General features: G+C 41.1%; 1 protein-coding gene across 1 annotated transcript; it reads left to right on the top strand.

Annotated features, from left to right (window-relative positions):
• The first annotated feature begins 10,947 nt into the window (after positions 1 to 10,947).
• LOC147635241 (uncharacterized) lies at positions 10,948 to 14,809 on the top strand. The gene is made up of 4 exons (XM_086802145.1): positions 10,948 to 11,174; positions 11,297 to 11,568; positions 13,658 to 13,884; positions 14,379 to 14,809. The coding sequence occupies exons 1-4, from the start codon at positions 10,991 to 10,993 to the stop codon at positions 14,677 to 14,679; spliced, it is 984 nt and encodes a 327-aa protein (XP_086658271.1). The 5' UTR covers positions 10,948 to 10,990; the 3' UTR covers positions 14,680 to 14,809.
• Positions 14,810 to 18,231: the final 3,422 nt, after the last annotated feature.

Raw genomic sequence — 18,231 nt, 5'->3', positions numbered from 1 at the left:
TCCTTATTGCCCAGGGTTTATGGGGTCTTGTTTTAGTGGTGATGACGAGCCCCGCCCTATCATAACTACTCCTATTAGTCCTCAATAGGTTCACAACCAATAGACCTAAACATCTTCTACACAACCGTGTGGAGAGGATTGTATGCACCGATTTTGCTATTTCACCCGTATAGACTTACGCTAAGCCATTTGGCTATAATGCATTTCCTGCATTGCTGCATTGGCAAATGATCTTGGACATTTTATAGATGATGGGCCTGATGGGCTAGAGGTTAATGTGGCGAGCAAAAGGGTTGAGGGGTATAGCCAAAGGTACAACCAATGTAGGTGGAAATACTAAATACTTAACACTGTCAGTGTTGCAGTTGGGCTGAGCCAACATGCAACATGCTACAGTAGATGTTGTTGCATGGGGAGTGACGACCACAAGGAGGTGGAAGGCAACACACTACCAATAAGCTAGAAATGGTGTGCTTAGGTGAGTAGCCCGACTTGACATCTGGGTGCCAGCATGAAGGTGATTACAAGGTACAACTAGTGATTACATGGTGGAAGCAAGAGCACCACCGAGGTGATGTGATAGATGGGTTGTGCATGTTGGAGATGTTGGGTGTGGTGCAGGGCTCAAAGCTACGTGAAGAAATGGTGGCCCTGATTGATGGGGGCGAGGGGAGATGAGAAACCATATGGCTATGATACCATGTTGCAAGATACGGTCTTGGCTAGGTTAAGGTGGATTAAAGCAAAAGACTGCCATTAAAGAGATTAACAAATAAATGTAATGTAAAGAAACATGGAGTACCCATAACCAATAGATTCACATTGGCTAGTGGCCGCTTATTTGTCGATTGGTTATAAAGAAAAATGGAGTACCCATAACCAATAGATTCACAGTGGCTAGTGGTTTCTCATTTGTCGATTGGTTGTGCCTTGCATTGGGTTCTCTTTCCCTCTACGAGTTGCTTGTCTTCTCGGGCTTTTCTTACCTTTCATGTCTAGGTGTTTCCCTTCTTGTTCTTGGCTTATTTTCCCTTCTTTGCTGCTTTATGGTTAGGCAGCATGGTGTATGTGGGATTTTTCAAGTTTTTCTCGTCTTGTTTCGGTTCAATATTCCACTTCTCTCTCTCTCTAAATGTGGTGTCAGCACATAAGTCAAGGTGAAAGCCACTATTGTCCACACCATTCTTGCGTAAGATTTGGGGTTAGTATTAGAGGTACAAATTTTGGTCTCCATTCCATCTTTGATATGGAATTTTTTATGGCATGCTTGTAGAGGCATATGGTGTGGGTTTTATTCACTTTGGTACCCAAATGTAGGGTTCCCTTTATAGAAACCTTTCACTTCTCGTAGCTTGGTTGGGGACTCGATGGAATGTCGACTATTGGGCTTGAACTCGGGTATAAGGTGGGGCTACTTGACTCTCTTGAATTTGGTACCCAAATGTAGGGGTTTCCTCATAGTAACGTTTCACTTCTAGCAGCTTGGATGGGGACCCAACAGAATGTTGGCTGCTGTGCTACTGTTTGGCTTGAGATTGGGTTTGAGATGGCTACCGCCTAACTCTCTTTAACTTTGGACATTGGGATGCAAACCACGAGTTCTTTGGGACCCAAACATAAGGGTTTCCATCACAAAAGCCTTGGGGTACTCCATGTGCTGAGAGATAAAGTCATTGATAAGGGATTCATTACCTTGAGTGCACATAAGTATAACACTGGGATGCCCTTTGGCTGATAATCCAGGAACTATGAAGAGCTAGAGGTGGTTGTATGTTCTTAGAACCAATTGTATACCCTCATCAACTAGCCATTCTAGCCCATCTTTAAGTTCATCCTCCTTGGCAGGGTGGGGCTTTAACTCTTCAAGATTGTAGAGGGTGAGAAATGTGTTATCTTATAGAGTTAAATTTCTAACATCTTGACAGGGATCCAAACGGGGTCGGGTTGTGAATAAAATTATTCTTTTTCTATGGAATCTTTCTTGTCAATTTTATGAGCACAAAGGTTGGCTTTTGGGCAAATGGTGGCTCTATTGCCAGGTCTTTACTTGGGCCTCTACTTGCCTTGGCTAGATCCTTCTTGATGGTGTGACCTCTACTTGCCTTGGCTAGCTAGGGTACTCTTGGGTACCCAATCCTTCTTGATGGTGTGACCTCCCTAAAAGGATCGTCTTTGCCCAATGAGTTGTTTCCCATGGTAATTGTCACTGTAGATGGTCTGAGAGATGGGAAGCCTAACGAGAGGGCATCGTTTCCCAAGGAAAAACATTGTGAGTAGCCCCCTCCTAGCCCCAAGGTTGGCCACATAGTAAAGGTGGTATTTTTGGGGGAATTCTAACTCAAGGCAAGTAGGTTCCACTGTTGGTTCTATTTTAAATGCATCTATCATGAATGGGGATGTATTTCAGTACCGTCTAATCATGTAAACCTTGTTTCTGTGGAAGAGTGTCCATGGCTTCCAAAAATGAATTCATGTAGCAACAAGAAAAAGAAGTTAAAAATGAGGGGAAATGAATCGTTCAAGATCACGAAGATCACTACATTAGGTTTTGTAAAGATCAAAACCCTTGATGGTGTGGAGACCTAGGGCTATATCAATGGTAGTGAATTAAAGAACAACTATGGACCATTTAGACTTAAGACATGCTAGCCCAAGCTCATAAAAAGAAACAAAGAGCAAAAGAACAAAAATAAATGATAAAAAACAAGCCCCATAGGTAAAAGAGTGCATAGCAAAAGCAAAGATGCATTTCAAAGGGAAAACTTTAAACACAAACATGGATGCTCTTGTCACCCTTGAGGACGATGACTTGTGGAAATTAAGCTTGCAAGCACAAAAGTTAGAGTGACTATTGTAGGTAGTGATACCTCAAGCATTGCTTTAATAAATATAGATGCAAGTCACAACTATCATATGAAACATGGGAAACTCTGGGTAGCCTAAGTTGGAACCAACTAATGCACCAAAACTTGTAGTTTTCACTCCAGCATGGTAAAAGTTGAAGGGTCTTTAAAGTTTCACATCAATGTCAAAAATAACCCGGTGGTTGGAAAGGTGTATGTGATGCCTACACGAATGATGGAAGAAAAACTACTACTATTACTATTAGGATGATCATGGATTAGTGCAATCAACTCCACCATCCAATGGACTAAAGGAACATAATAAGTTTAGAAGAATAGATGTAAAGTGATGATTCTACTTTGGGTTTTGCCTAAGGAGGAAGAATCATCTTTGGGCAACCTTGCAAAACCCTTGTTTTTCTTCATACAATGGAGTTCAATGGAGCAATTGGAGCATGAGGAGCTTGGGAAGCTACATCAAAAGCGGGAACTACAAATAAGTGCCCTACAAGTAAGTTCCCTAATCTTGCTCTGGAGTTCATTAATTTCTTATTTTTCTTCAGCTATAGCTAAAAACTATATATTAGCTTAATCTCATAATTAATCTTAAGTCATTAGGTTTAATTAGGCATTCTAGGCATCATTGGATAGCTTGGGGTTAGCCTAAGCCATCCATGAAAAGAAAAACATAAAAAATCATCTTGGGGAAGGGCTAAAATCACTGAGAAACCAGAGGAGAAACTGGGTGCATTCAGTCTTGGCCAGCTTTTCTGGGAAGTGAACGGTTGTTCACTTCCCAGAGGTATGGCCGTACGCTCTTAAGCCACGTCCATTTGCTTCCTCTAGTAGGATCTTCCCATATTTGCCATCAATGAGAGCAATGTCCATTAAAAAGGGCATAAAGTGCATTAAAGAGAGCATAAAGTGCATTAAAAAGGGTATAAAAGGAGTACAATTGAGGTGTAGCTATACTATCAAGGAAATATCTGAGAAGATATGCCATTCCGGTACATTCATCAATGAGAGCAGTGTGCATTAAAAAGGGTAAAAAAGGAGTACAGTTGAGGTACAACTATACTATCAATATCTGAGGGTAGCTATCATAAGATACGCCATTCTGGCACATTCAATGAGGGCAGTGTGCATTAAAAAGGGTATAAAGTGCATTAAAGAGAGCATAAACTGCATTAAAAAGGGTAAAAAAGGAGTACAATTGAGGTACAACTATACTATCAAGGGAATATCTGAGGGTAGCTATCAGAAGATACGCCATTCCGACACATTCAAGATTTGTGCTGTGTCTGTAAGCATATGCGTGTACCTTCACATACATACATCCGTACCTTCATATACGTATGTCCATTCCCTAACAAAGTGAACGCCTATACCTTCCCCAAGTGAACAGTCGTACCTATACTGAAAATCTTTTTGCTAACACCAGACACGGCCGTACACAACGTACGACTGTTCCTCAGTATATTGACATCCGTACCCTATTTTCGAGCCCAACAATTGAGAACAAGAAGAACATGACAATGTAAATAAAATAGAGGCACGACAAGGAAGGATAACGGGATTCTACAAAAGCTATAAGTAGTTGTCCAAGGTGCAATGGGTTCCTTAAAGCCTCTTGAGGTCACAAAGGTATTACTATGAAGGAGAACAAGAGTTATGGATACCTAAACAAAGGTCAATAAATAAGATAAAGGTAGTAAAACTAAGGAGAACTTATTACTGACTTCCCCACCCTGTGAAGGCTCAATTTAGAAGTCAGACCGATCCACAAGTCACCATTGTTGGGTGCTAAAAGCTACATTAGGTGCACAAGGATATTGCCAAAGTGCCATTCAGTTATGGATTCCTAAAAGGACACATAAGTGTTAGGAGGGGAAGGTGAAAGACACACCTTTGACAATAGATAGACAGCAGTGGCATAACCTAAGAGGAAACCACAAATTATGTGAACAGTTGATGTCAAAAAGCCTCAAGAACCTCAAACGATATAGAGAAAGAAACCCCCAAGTGCCTATACACTGAGTCTAGTGGAGACACATGAAGCAAACATGCATGAGGAGGTTCCATCTATAAACTGTTCAAACCACCAAAGAGAAAGAAAGCCCAAGTGTCAACCTATACACTAAGCCTAGTGGAGACAAATGAAGCAAACATGCATGAGGAGGTTCCATCTATAATTAATAACTATTCTAGCCACACTAAAGCCAAAAATGGGAAAGAGAAAATAATAGAGATGGTAGACTTTTAGGGTCAACTCCATTAGAATATCCAAAAATCAAGTATGAGGCTAGACAACTACTTCATAAATTGTTGGAGGATGAACTGCAATTTTCAAAGAATAAAATCAACTAACTCTTACTGTTATACCCTTCAAGCTGAAAATTAGGAGGTGAGAAATATTTGGACCAAGGAAACCAACCACAGGCTGAGAAGCTTGGAAAACGACTAGAAATCTATATCTGTATCTCAAGATAATCACATTCAACAAAGTAGCTCAAAAGGACTCCTTCAACATATATTGTCCAATGGAGTTCAGGGAACCCCTCCAACATTGTCAAAGCCATTAGTGACAAGAATTGGGAAAGAGGTTTACATGTGAAAAACCAGGTTTTGGCTACTGGCTTAAAAGTTGAAGCTTGAGCTTTCTACTTCTTTGCTACCTTGTATGTTTCCTTGGAAACTGTCCTCAACTTGGTTCAACTTGGTTTGAAGCCTTGTGATGGCATTAAGAAGGACTGTATGAATAAGTCCTCCTTGTATACTTAACAATTTAAGGCTCATCATAGTGGTTAATACTCGTGCCACTAGGGTGATTGCCACTAGGGTGATTGTCACTCTGTTGGGATAATCCTTGAAGGTATGTTCGAATCAAGATTTGTAAACATGTGCCTTGTTATGGAATGAAATTAAGGTATGGCATTGGATTCAGGGATGGAGTTGGGGTACTTGGTGTGACGGCCCTATGAGGGCACTTGGCAACATGGTATAGGCCCTTGTAATAGAAACATTGAAGAGGTGGCCTGCATGACATGTTGTTGAAGTATCTCATCTTTGTTACACTATAGCTTCAAACAAGGAGGTGTAATCAATAGCTAGAGACTATTTTAGATATCCATATGAATCATATTGCTCACATGATTCATAACTCTCATGTTCCTCTCTCTTAGAGTCCCCTAGAAAAGTCACAAGAAGGAACTAGTCGGGGTGGTAATAATGGAGGTGGGTATGGCGTTGGTGGTGGCGATGTGTTTACAAGAAGGAACTAGTTGGGGTGGTAATAATGGAGGTGGGTATGGTTTTGGCGGCGATCTGTTCATACCTCTCATTAAATGGTTTTGATAAATGGACGCGAGACTATGTGCCAATTGATGAACATTTAGTATGGCTGGTAGGGCTAGTGGTTTCTTTGTGGCAAAGAGCATGGGGAGTTATGGTGCTGGAGTCCACCCTATTAGGTTTCCTTGGTACTAACAATGAGCTATGTCATGGTTCTCATGGTACTAGCAATGAGCATAATAGTGTTGTCTAGGCCTTAGTAATAAACACTCTATACTTGTATGGTTTTGAGAGTAGTTTACACCAAATCATATATCTTAGTGGAAATAAGTGTGGTTATCTAACTTAAGGAACTGGTTAGACTTGCTATGAGGTCTGGCATTAAGGTTACTACTGGCTTATTGGGTTAACCAGAATTTTTGCCAACTCGTCCATGCTCATGCCCTTGACTGGGACCCTTTTGGGCTGGTTGGGCTCCTTTAGCTATATTGGGCTTTAGATGATGCATCCCCTATCTCTTAGTTTGGGTGGATGACTTCTACACACATCCTCCTATCTTGGAGATTGTCTACTAGGTCTATTGCCTCTCCTGCAACACTCATCATCATAGATGTAATGTCTAGACTTGTAGAGATGGTCATGAAGCGTCTTGCTCAAGACCGATCACATAAATCAATCGATGAGCAATAAGTCATCTAGCCTTTCACAAGAACTACATCTTCATATGGAGATATGTGGTTCTAGCAGTGTAATCCTACATTGTGTCTCCTTGTCTCCTTGCTCTAGTTTGAGATTATAGAATTATGCTTCATGGGGCTCCATTTCGCTCCATTGGTGGTGGGTGAGAATCCCATGATTAATAACTGGCCTTTCTAAGTGGGTTTAGAGACTTAAACCACTGACTGGCCTTTGCCTTCAAGGCAAAGTCCAAATGAGCGGATCAACATCAATCCTTCCCATGGCCTCACAAACTTGATTGGACTTCTTTAGATACTAAATGGGATCTCCAGTTCCATCAAATTTGGTCATTATACTTGAGATATGGATTTGCTATGTTTTGCATAATTCTAAGCCTCTAATTGCTATGTTTGTGGTAACCCTACCTTCCCATTTCAAATGCCATCGTAAGCATACATTTTACACATTCACGTGTCGGTGCAACATAAGGGAGTGGTTGTGTCTTTCAAGGTTTGGAGTCTTTCCCCTTGGTGTTGGACTGTGTGGTTTTCAATGGCACTAGCACTTATTCTATGTAAGCTTGGCTTTGAGGTTGCAAGCTTGTTGCGGCTAGAACACATTAGAATCTTCTTGTGGGTCCCTAGGGTTTGAGGTAGCCCCAATCATTGACTTTCTTTTTTCCTTGTTTGCGACTAAGAACACATTATACTCTTAGGTTTTGGCTTTGAGGTTGCAAGCTTGTTGGTGTGGGTAAGGACACATTATACTATTATGGATCCCCAGGGTTTGGGGTAGCCCTAATCATTTTCTCTCTCTATTCCTTTTCCAAACAAAGAGGAACTAGAACTTGGTTTCATTGGTGAAGAATCTTTAATAATGGGCTCTTGTAGAAGGTGGGACTCTTATCTACACTATATGTGCCTTTCTGTTGGGTATTTTGTGGAATACTTATCCCTAATAGTATAAAAAAATAGATATATCCCAATTGCTATAATTGTGATTGTTGGGATGCTTGGTCATGGTAGCTTAGGATAAACCTAGTTTATGATCAACATAAAATGTCTAAAACATTATGGCATCCGACATGGTTTAACCACTTCCTAAGGGAGTGAACCTTGAGGTTCATGGTCCTAGCCTCCCGCTCCTTCATTGGAGCTTACCCAAAGATTGGGCAATTTAGTACCCTTTTCACAAAGTTGATAATGCTATTTTTAGAGCCTGTTGGTGAATATGAGGGTTGGTGGGCTCTACATCTTTTGCTATTATCCACTTTTATATGTGTTTAAATGGCTCATTTCTTTCCTCCACTATTATATGTATTTAAATGACTCATTTCTTTCCAAAACTCCTTGTTTGAGTGAATCCAAAGGATTTGTACCTTCTAGGGGAGCACTCTATTGATTGCTAGTCATTTGCTATAGGATTGAAGGTTTGGTGGTTTTGAGGAAGTCTAGAGCTTAATGCACTATAATTAACAATATTGTCATTTTGAACAATTCGTTTAGATTGAGTTCAAATCAAGGGGTTTTACTTTGGTGAAACGGTCTCCTAGTGCTTCTCCTATAGAAAGAAGGGGTCTAAAAATGAATTTTGACACGTATGTTTTGCTCAAGCTACAAAAAATAAGTTCCTTTTGCTTGTTGCCCACTAGCTTGTTCAGCCAATGAATCGACATGGGATTGCACAACTTTCAACATCACTGTCTCGAGCACAAGTCTATGCCTTCTTGTAAGCTACACCATTTCATTTGTAGTAAGGTTTATGCATGCAATTATGGGCCACATAGTTGGTAGCTATGTTGGTATCAAAATTGATGTTATGATCAAGTTTCCACATGTGCACATAATAACGTTTGCAAATTTGAGATTTTTCATTTCGCTCCGTTGGGGGGGCAGGAGGGGGGGCACAACCAGAATAGCTCCCATCTCCCCTCCTCCATAACCAATACATCATGTGACAAACCAACCACTCATGGATGGTGCAACCTTCTCATTCTTGGAAACTCCATGCTCTTCCATGTTAGAATTTGGTGAAAGCACTAGTAGCTCTTCCAACATGGAGGAGGAAGAGGAGGAGGAGGAGGAGTACAACAATGTGCAAAAAAAGAAATAGAGGAAGAGGAGGAGGAGTACAACAATGTGCAAAAAAAGAAATAGAGGAGGATAAGGAAAGGCAAGGTCCATGATGATAGTTTGTGCATAATATGCACATGTGGTGTGTATAGTATGTCAATGATTTGATTGGTAGTATGCACATGTGATGTGTATAGTATGTTAATGATGTGTTTGACATGTTCATTATATGCTTGGCACATCCATGATGTGTAATGTCCATAGATGTCATGTGGCATGCTGACTTGGGAACTACACTATACATTAGTAGCCTATGGAAATAAAGGTCACCAAATGCTAAGAGTGCTTACAACATTTGTAAGCTGTATGAGCTAAACAAGTAAGCAATATCTTTGTAAATTACCCATCTACTATGAGATAGGGGAGAGCTATGCAAGTAAGCAATCTCTTTACAAATTTCTCGTCTACTATGAGATACAAGGTAAGTAATATTAATGCTTATTGAAACAATTATGAGAGATATGGATGACCTTTGGAAAGATATCTTACCATTCACAGATACTCACCACCTCTCCTTTCATATATTATGACCTTTGGAAAGATATCTTACCATTCACAGATACTCACCACCTCTCCTTTCATATATTATGACCTTTGGAAAGATATCTTACCATTCACAGATACTCACCACCTCTCCTTTCATATCATAGACAATAACATGTAGCAAGAAGGATAAAAACTCATATTTGGACAACAAGTTAGATTTTTGGGGTGATGGTCACAAGGCATCCCATGACCAAAAGTAGGCGTCCAACTACCATAAAAAATAAGGTAGCATAAACATGTTTCTATCCCACCGCTATCCCATGCCATATTCTTATACACACAAATACTTATTATTGAGGGTGATGTGACCACGTGATGATATATTGTTACATATGAGAGAAAACATGCCAGGTGGAATTCCAACGGTGCTACTATGTGCATGCTTCCATCCTCTATCCTTGACACACCTTATCATTTCATTTTACGTTGCATTTTTTCATGCTTCTCTTCGTTAATAGCATGCTTCTCTGCATGATCAATGTATATTTATGGACTAGGATGTCTCATTTTAGATGTGAAGATCTCTCTCTCTCTCTCTCTCTCTCAAAAGTGTGGTTCACACATAACATTGTCCCCCATAAAAACATAGTTAAAAAGCTCTCATCATGGCTTTACTAAGGTGACAAGTTGAATGAATAAGCTAAAAACATTTATCAATTGCCATATTAAAAAGATGTTTTCTTAAGCTTGAGCTGAATTATGAATAGAAGTTCAAATTACTAAGTGAAAATATATAAATAGGAACTCTTTTTGTAACACTGATGTAAATAGCTTCTCTACCATTCTCATAGAGTCAATGCTAGATGAGGTAGCGAAGCACGGAATATAGAGCTTTATGGATGGGTACAACAGGTATAACCAATTGTCTATTTGAAATCATGTTAGTTTTTTTAGTCCATATGCCAAATGAGCAACTATGGTGGACTCTTTTGCACTAGTTATTTGGGCTTGCTTCTTTTTGGCTGAATATATATTGGAGGACTACACTCGAGATTAAATGTGTCTCTCCTAGATTGCTTGCATATTAGAGCACGTGAACTGCATATGAAGTCATAAGATTGACTTAGTGTGAAAAACAAGTGGGTAAGATGACCCTAAACTAGGACTTTATTAGCTTTGATAACAAACACTAGCATGAAAATGTGGTGATTGTGTGATTGTATGTTGATGGTGCATGGCTTGTGGAACAAAAAGGCCATTCAATGGTACTTCACAGGATCATGGATGACGTGCTGCTGCACTTGCATACCCCTGCCCACCATATTAGTAGGGTGGATAAACAAGTGTTTGTTTTTTTGTGGTGGTGGTGGTGGTGGTGGTGTTGGAAACATCATAGCTCACGAAGGGAGACGTTTAGAAGACACGATAGCTGACATCATAGAAATAACTGGATTTAGAAAGAGCCATTTTTGCCAAATTTGCAGTAGGAATCGGGAAGAACCCAAGTGGAAAAGAAATTTAAAATCCTAAGGCATAAAAGCGGCTAATTAATTGCAAGAGATGAGAGAGGAGGGGCGGTTAAGCTGCGAAAAAATGGTGGGAGGAAATGAGGCCCCCAGTTTTGTGAGCCTGCCTGATGGGCGGAGGGTTGCGTATGTTGAGATGGGCTGCAGCAAAGAGGAGTTCAAGAGATCACTGGTGGTTTTGCATGGATTGGGTTCTTCTCGCCTTGCAGCTATGCCAGGTTCAATTCTCCAAAATCCTGCATTTTTTTTCCCCTCCCTCTTCATATGCAAAAGAATTTCAAATAAACTGTTTATTTCGTAATTTGATTATTTGAGTGATTTTTTTTTGGGGTATTTTTAGGTGTGTCTAAGGAGTTGCTGAGGGAGTTTGGGGTGAGGCTGGTGGCGATAGACCGCGCGGGCTACGGCCAGAGCGACCCGGACGGCCGCATGACGCTGGAGAGCGCCAGCCGGGACCTGGAGCACATCCTGGACTCCCTCCAGCTTGGCGAGAAGGTTTGGCTGCTGGGCTTCTCTTGTGGTGGTGCCTTCTGCTACGCCGCCGCCTGCTTCATCTCTCACCGTATTGCCGCCATCGCCCTCTGGTGCCCCATCGGATGCTACCAATGGAAGGCACGTATCATTCCTAGCACATCCTATGCTGTGCATTGCTGGCATGTGTGTGTGTGTGTGAGAGAGAGAGAGCGTGAGAGAGGGAGAGGGAGAGGGAGAGCGAGAGGGAGAGAGAGAGAGTTCTTGGTTTATTACTCAACCAAACTTTAACTTAGTGAATTTATTGTGATCTCTCCCTCTCACACACAAGTCGACGTTAAGCACACACAAGTCGACCGTTAAGCAGCTCTAGTCTCCTGTGGGTCTTTGGGTAAAAGAGGATAATTTGCAGTACCTTTCTATCACCCAAGTGTGGTAGATTGGCTAATGTAATTGCCCTTGGGATGACATGTACCCACGTGGGTTCAAGTCTCTCCGTCGATTGGTCTCTCTAGATCAATAAGTCAATGTTAAGCAGCTCTCGTCTCGTCTCATCTCACACATACACACACGAGTGTGTGTGAGAAAAAGTACTAGAGATTCATTACTCAATAAGTTTAACTCAAGTGAATTATTCACACCCCATCTGATTCTACCAATAGAAAGTACACATCGCTCACCTCTCTAGGACATCCTACGCACTCTGTGTGTTGTATTAACTCGACTAGGTATAACTGAGGGAATTTATTATCTCACTGTAGGAGAAAACAAAGGGGCCAATAGTTAGAAACCTCAAAAATATTCACTACAAGTTTAAGAGATCGTTAATTAACCAGGTATTACTTAGGGGCTTTATTATCTTACCAATGACAATGAGAGAAACAACTTAGGGGCTAGTAGACTATGGTTCGATATCCTCTCTCTCTCTCTCTCTCTCTCTCTCTCTCATATTGCACATTTTATCCTTTCCTTCTTCAATGAAGTCATTTTGTTCTTCTCCTCTCCTTGTCCACCTTTCGTTAAGGCCACGAGTCGCAGGAGTTTTGAATCCAAGCCATTGATCTTCCTCTTGCTTTTAGAAAAGCTTGTCAACTCTACTGTCAACCTTCTCACTTCTCCGATCACCATCAACCAATCCCATTCTCCTCCAAATCTGCAATGTCAAACCAGAATCACCTTCCCCATTCTCCTCCAAATCTGCAATGTCAAACCAGAATCACCTTCCCCATGGGCCATTACCTATGGAACTCCCTTGTCAGCAACAACTGATGGAGAATACATTCTGAAGATGGTGACTTATGGGAAACTATGCTGCTACCATCTCAACTTGTGTAATATAAACTAGTTCTGCACCCGCACGTTATTGATGCGCACTGCCTCGGCTCATGTTAAATTTCGGGGTGCTTGCATACGTGGCACCCCGCGGGCCCGGTCACCTGGTCAATGGTCGATGACGGGCCCATTTGTAGACATATGTCCATAAGGTGTTATGGACATGTGTGTATATCACAAGTGTGCGCGCGGTGTAGTGGATAGGAGGTTTGCCTCCCTTTGCAGGAACCTGGGTTCGAATCCTAGCAAATGCACCGACATACGGATGTGTGTTCATAACTCTCGTGCACCACTGTCAAGACTGAGGCGGTCACCGGCTAGATGATCGCTCATGCTGGGGCCCGCGAGGTGCCACGTATACAGGCACCCCAAAATTTAACGTGAGCCCACTGCCTCACCCGTGCACAGTCTGCCCCACCCTTACACTTTTGCCATGTGGTTAGAGAGGAGATATAGTTTTCTGCCAGGTGGTTGCAGCTCTCAAAATAGTGTGAGCTACAGTGTAGAGATTATGGAACTGCTTGGTTGTCCTTATTGTATTTAATTTCTTCTCTTTTTATTGTATTTTATTTCCCGTCCAAAAAGAGAGGTCGATTGTATAGCTCAGATCTTCTCTCCCTAGACCCGAGACCTTGACGGTTTTAACAAATCATACTTGTCCCTCATTAGGCCCAAGTGCTACCTTCATGTGATCTAATTCCCATAGAATTTCCAAACTCGTGCAACCTGATGTCCACATTTTTGAACACTTGATAAACCTCCTCTCAATAATGTGACTTTATTTTTGTTGCAAAATTTTATAGCCTCCCAACATTTTTGCTTTGCAAAAGAGGAAAACGTTCTTTTTATTTAAAAGGTGTGAAGTTAATAAATAATGGAGACTCTTATTGTGGCGCAGGGGATATCAGACGATGAACGGGATGCCATGATTAGTGGATTGTCGCACGGTAGTAAGGCATTGTTACGACACGGAGCTAGACTCCCTTTCTTCGTCCTCCGGTGGTATGTCCGCCTGGTGATTGTGCGCATGGCTGGAGCACCTTGGGTGCGAAATTGTCGAAAAACTCTCTCACCGCCAGATCGACGACACCTCCAATTACTTGAAGCGTCGGATTTAATGTTGAGGTTAGTACTGTATTTTAATTATCCTCACAACAATTACACCTACGATTGAGTAATGTATTTAAGTATCCTAACAATTACACCTAGGCATATTTTATATGGCTTGATTTATAGTTGGTTTGGTAAGCTTTGGAACTAAGATAATTTATCATAAGACATCCCGTTTATGTTTGCTATGTGCATCTCTCTCTCTCTCTCTCTCTCTCTCTCTCTCTCTCTCTCTCTCTCTCATGAACCCACCTGGGTCAAGTCTCTCCGTCGATTGGGTGTATAACCCTCTAAGTCGACGTTAAGCGACTTCGTCTCCGTCTCTCTCTCTCTCTTATATCCTTTGTCTTATGTCATGGTCAAAATATCTTGCACAAGGAACTATGAATAATGCATAGAATGTTCCCTACAAAGAGTATCTTTGATCATTGTATTTAGATGTCTAAGAAAAACCATCATAAAGATCTCATGCTTCATCACTTGCCTTTTGTGTTTTTTGTTATGTATAGGGACAACCTAGAATCCTTAACTCCAAACGGAGGCTTTGGCATGGCAAGAGATTTGCATTTAGTAAGTAATCATTGGGGGATTGAGTTAGAGGAGATAGGAGAGGTGTTCAAGGGACCTATTCATATATGGCAAGGAGATGAAGACAACCTTGTACCCATTCAAATGCAACGACATGTGAAGAGACGACTAACTGAGATTGTGGATTTGCATGAGCTCAAAGGGGAGGGGCATCTCTCATGGTTTTGCTTCAATCATGAAGCCCATCGTGAAACTCTTGCAACATTGTTTGGTGATGCATAGCTAGTACCACAATCAACTCGAGGAAATAAAACCAAAAGCAAGCTCACTCAAGTATGAAAGGTTATTTGGAAAAAATGTTCTTGTTTTGAGGCTCATTGGGCTAGTGTTTCATCTGTTATACATGGATCAAATTGCACCCCCTGGGCGGTGCTCGGTCACATTGCGTGCTTAACTCTACAAGCATGCTCTCTCTCTCTCTCTCTCTCTCTCTCTCTCTCTCTCTCTCTCTCTCTCTCTCTCTCTCTCTCTCTCTCTCGCACTCGCACGCGCACGCGCACACGCACACACACGCATTGCGTGCTCTTATCTTTGTCGTCGTTAAGGAACAGGGTAGCAGGTGTGCACCTCCCTCTCTCTCTCTCTCTCTCTCTCTCTCTCTCTCTCTCTCTCTCTCTCTCTCTCTCTCTCTCTCTCTCTCACACACACACACACACACACACACACACAACACACACACACGTGCACGCACGCATTGTGTGCTCTTATCCTCATCCTTGTCAAGGCACAAGGTAGCAGGGGTGCACCTCTTAAAGTGCATGTGTCAATGTAATCGATCAATTATTGCACCTTTTTTAAGGTGCATCTTGTTTTTCTTTAATTAGACATCTCTTTCTTTGAAAAAGTTAAACTAGGGGAATCTTAATCTTCACATGAAACACAAGGGTACCTTAGATCATTGCATGTGGACTCACTTTCAAATTTTTAAAGCATGAGACTCTTTATATCATGTACATTAAATGTAAATATACCTTAAGTCATACCATGTTTTTCTCACACCATATATGATTCCAATCTAGTATAAACTACATGGCTCATCATGGTTTAATTTTCTTCCTTTTGGGATCAAAACCTATGTATGACACTCAACAAAGGTTTTTGCTTAAGATTGACTTGCCAATTGGGATAGCAAATGGTACCGAAATTGCGAGCTTGACAGCTCTTGACATAGCCCTTAGGGAGCACTAAAAGGCTACACAACACTCACAAAACAACCCCAGCAAGTTTTGATTGAATTTAGGGTTTTACGGTCGTTCAACAAATCAAAATGTCCCAAAACTGACAGTGTATCCCAATTGCATTTGTCATTGCTCCAATGCATCAAAAGTGTTGTCTGGCAACCTTAGGTATAGATTTGGGTAGCCCAACACAAAAGTGTTATCCAAAAACCTTAGGTATGTATTTGAGTAGACCCAACTCAATCCATAAGCACCATGTATGTATTTTGGAAACATTTTGGGATAACCTCCCTTGTATTTGCAACCGAATCTCAAATCAAAAAGTGCATCCAATATCGATTATCAATATATTCACCAATTTTCATCAATTTTATTTGCCCATTTACTACTTGACATGTCGAAAGAAGCGCTCTTGCAATCCCCTAACCAAGCCCCTTACGAAAGTTTAGAGTCTAGTGGCAAGGGTTGAGGCCATGTCTTCACACCATGTACCTAATCCCCTTTCATACCACTTTACCAAAGTACTCCGTGCACCTAGTGCTAAAGGTACCCTCCTCCCATAGTAGATTCGAATTGCTTTGATGAAATTACAATTTGACCAATTGCATGGGACACAGAGTAAGAGCCACTTATGAATTTCTCCGCCAGGCTACTGTGATTTTGCCGTCTACATTTAGGTCTTGGAGATACTCAAAATGGCTTGTTATCACCTTAAGAAAGGTTAAGGAACCCTTAGCAAGTGCCTATGGTGAGCAATGACGCCACTTGAAGAGAACCTGTGAATTTTGCTGCCAGGCTATTGGAGAATTTGCCGCCCATTTTAGGGTTTTTGGAAGATGCAAAGCAAGCCTACAATGCCTAATGTCATGCCTAAAGAGCCCTAGATTGCCATTGTGCAAGGATTCCAACCAAAAGGTAAAGATTTCTAGGGTCTCTCAATGTGCAAGAAGAGGGAAAATCAAAAAAATTTAAAAATTAGAAGAAAGTATGCAAAAAATCTGGAGAAAAGTTAGGACAAATCTTAAGCTATCTGAGCTCTCAAGGATTCCTCAAAGAATTTGATAGTAGAAATTTGCAAGAGAAGGCCTGTGAATTAGGGTTAGAAATGTGTAGCCATAGATCCATGAAAATATCAACAAAACTTTGGGAAAAATCAAAGAATTAATTGAAATGGATCAAAGACAAGAGCTATGATACCACTGAAAGAAAGCTATATCTAGATTAACCTAGATTAGCCTATCTTATAGATTAACGAGATTAGCCTAGCTTACATAGATATTAGCCTAGGTTTAGAGAGAGAAAAGCTAACTTTCTACTTAAAAGTGTCAGTGGGTATGCCCAAAACTAGTCCCAACCCTTGGCCCCTTTCACATACCCTTGATCCCTTTTTAACTTTGTTACATGCTTAGTGTAACATCCCTTTTGGGAGACAACATCAACTTCAAACTAAGAGTATTTAGTGATTCATCTAGCGAGGACCACTGTTAGGTGGCCAAGGAGAAAAAAACATAAAAAGCCTAAGAAGTGTCTTCTCTCTATGGAGATGGATCTTCATTAGCTTCGCTATGTTGAGGGCCGAGGCCATGGGTTCACTTGACACCTACTCTAGATAGTTAGAAGATAACGTAAACAAGATCACTCTTCAGGCCAAAGGTGACGAGGAGCCCACAAGCTCCAAGCAAGCCAAGTTAGACACAAGCTCAATAAAGTCAAGGCTGAGGGCCTATAAAGAAGCTAAACTCAAAGATCTTGTCGAGCCCTAGATTTGATGCAAGTGCCCGATTACTTTAAGTCCTACAACATCGAGATAGAGTAGTATATGGTGAGAAATCTCGAATGGAGAGCCACATGCTTCATATAATGGCCCCATCAAGGTCAAAGAAGTAAATCTCACTGATCTAGGTGAAGAACCTAAGCCAATGTTTATTGCAAAATACCTCACCCCTAAGCAGCAAGAAGGAAAATTAATAGCCTTTCTCTCAAGGAATTTCAAGATGTTTTCACCTGGAAATACACTAACATGAAGAATTCCTTCGGATATGGTAAAAAACACCATCCTCTCCATGAAGGTGCAAAACCCTAAAAAATGAGAGCCTATCACATGACTTCAAGTATAAACAAATGGTCAAAAAGGAGCTTGATAAGGTCATTGATTCGGGATTTGTGTACGAAATCCAGCACACCAACTGGGTGTCGTCAATAGGGATCATTCCCAAAAAGAATGAAAAGTTCAGAGTGTATATTAACCTCAAAATGTTTAATGCTGCCACCACAATTTGCAATCACTACCACTTACCACTTAACCTCAAAATGTTTAATGCTGCCACCACAATTTGCAATCACTACCACTTACCTTATACTGACCACATGTTGGTGGAAAAATTCACTGAAGCAAAAGCTTACAACTTCTTGGATGGCTTCTTAGGCTACAATCAAGTGATGATCAACCCAACCGATCAACACAAGATAGCATTTGCTATGGAATGGAGAACTTACACTTATTACATCATGCCATTTGGCCTAGCAAATTCCCTCTCCACCTTCCAACTTGATGTGCACACCCTTTATCTTGGAGATACTAATTGATGACCTATGC

This window comes from Cibotium barometz, chromosome 9 (assembly GCF_041138505.1).
Source record: "Cibotium barometz isolate CiBa-2024 chromosome 9, ASM4113850v1, whole genome shotgun sequence".
Classification (NCBI taxonomy): Eukaryota; Viridiplantae; Streptophyta; class Polypodiopsida; order Cyatheales; family Cibotiaceae; genus Cibotium; species Cibotium barometz.
The sequence above is the reverse complement of the archived record's forward strand: the minus strand, read 5'-3'. Positions and strand labels throughout refer to the sequence as shown.

What these genes read in the sequence shown, in the direction of transcription:
- LOC147635241 (XM_086802145.1), top strand. Translation starts at nt 10,991, where the DNA reads ATGAGAGAGGAGGGGCGGTTAAGCTGCGAAAAAATGGTGGGAGGAAAT. An exon ending in TCGCCTTGCAGCTATGCCAG is followed by an intron (nt 11,175 to 11,296) that starts GTTCAATTCTCC and finishes GGGTATTTTTAG; the next exon opens with GTGTGTCTAAGGAGTTGCTG. An exon ending in TCGGATGCTACCAATGGAAG is followed by an intron (nt 11,569 to 13,657) that starts GCACGTATCATT and finishes ATTGTGGCGCAG; the next exon opens with GGGATATCAGACGATGAACG.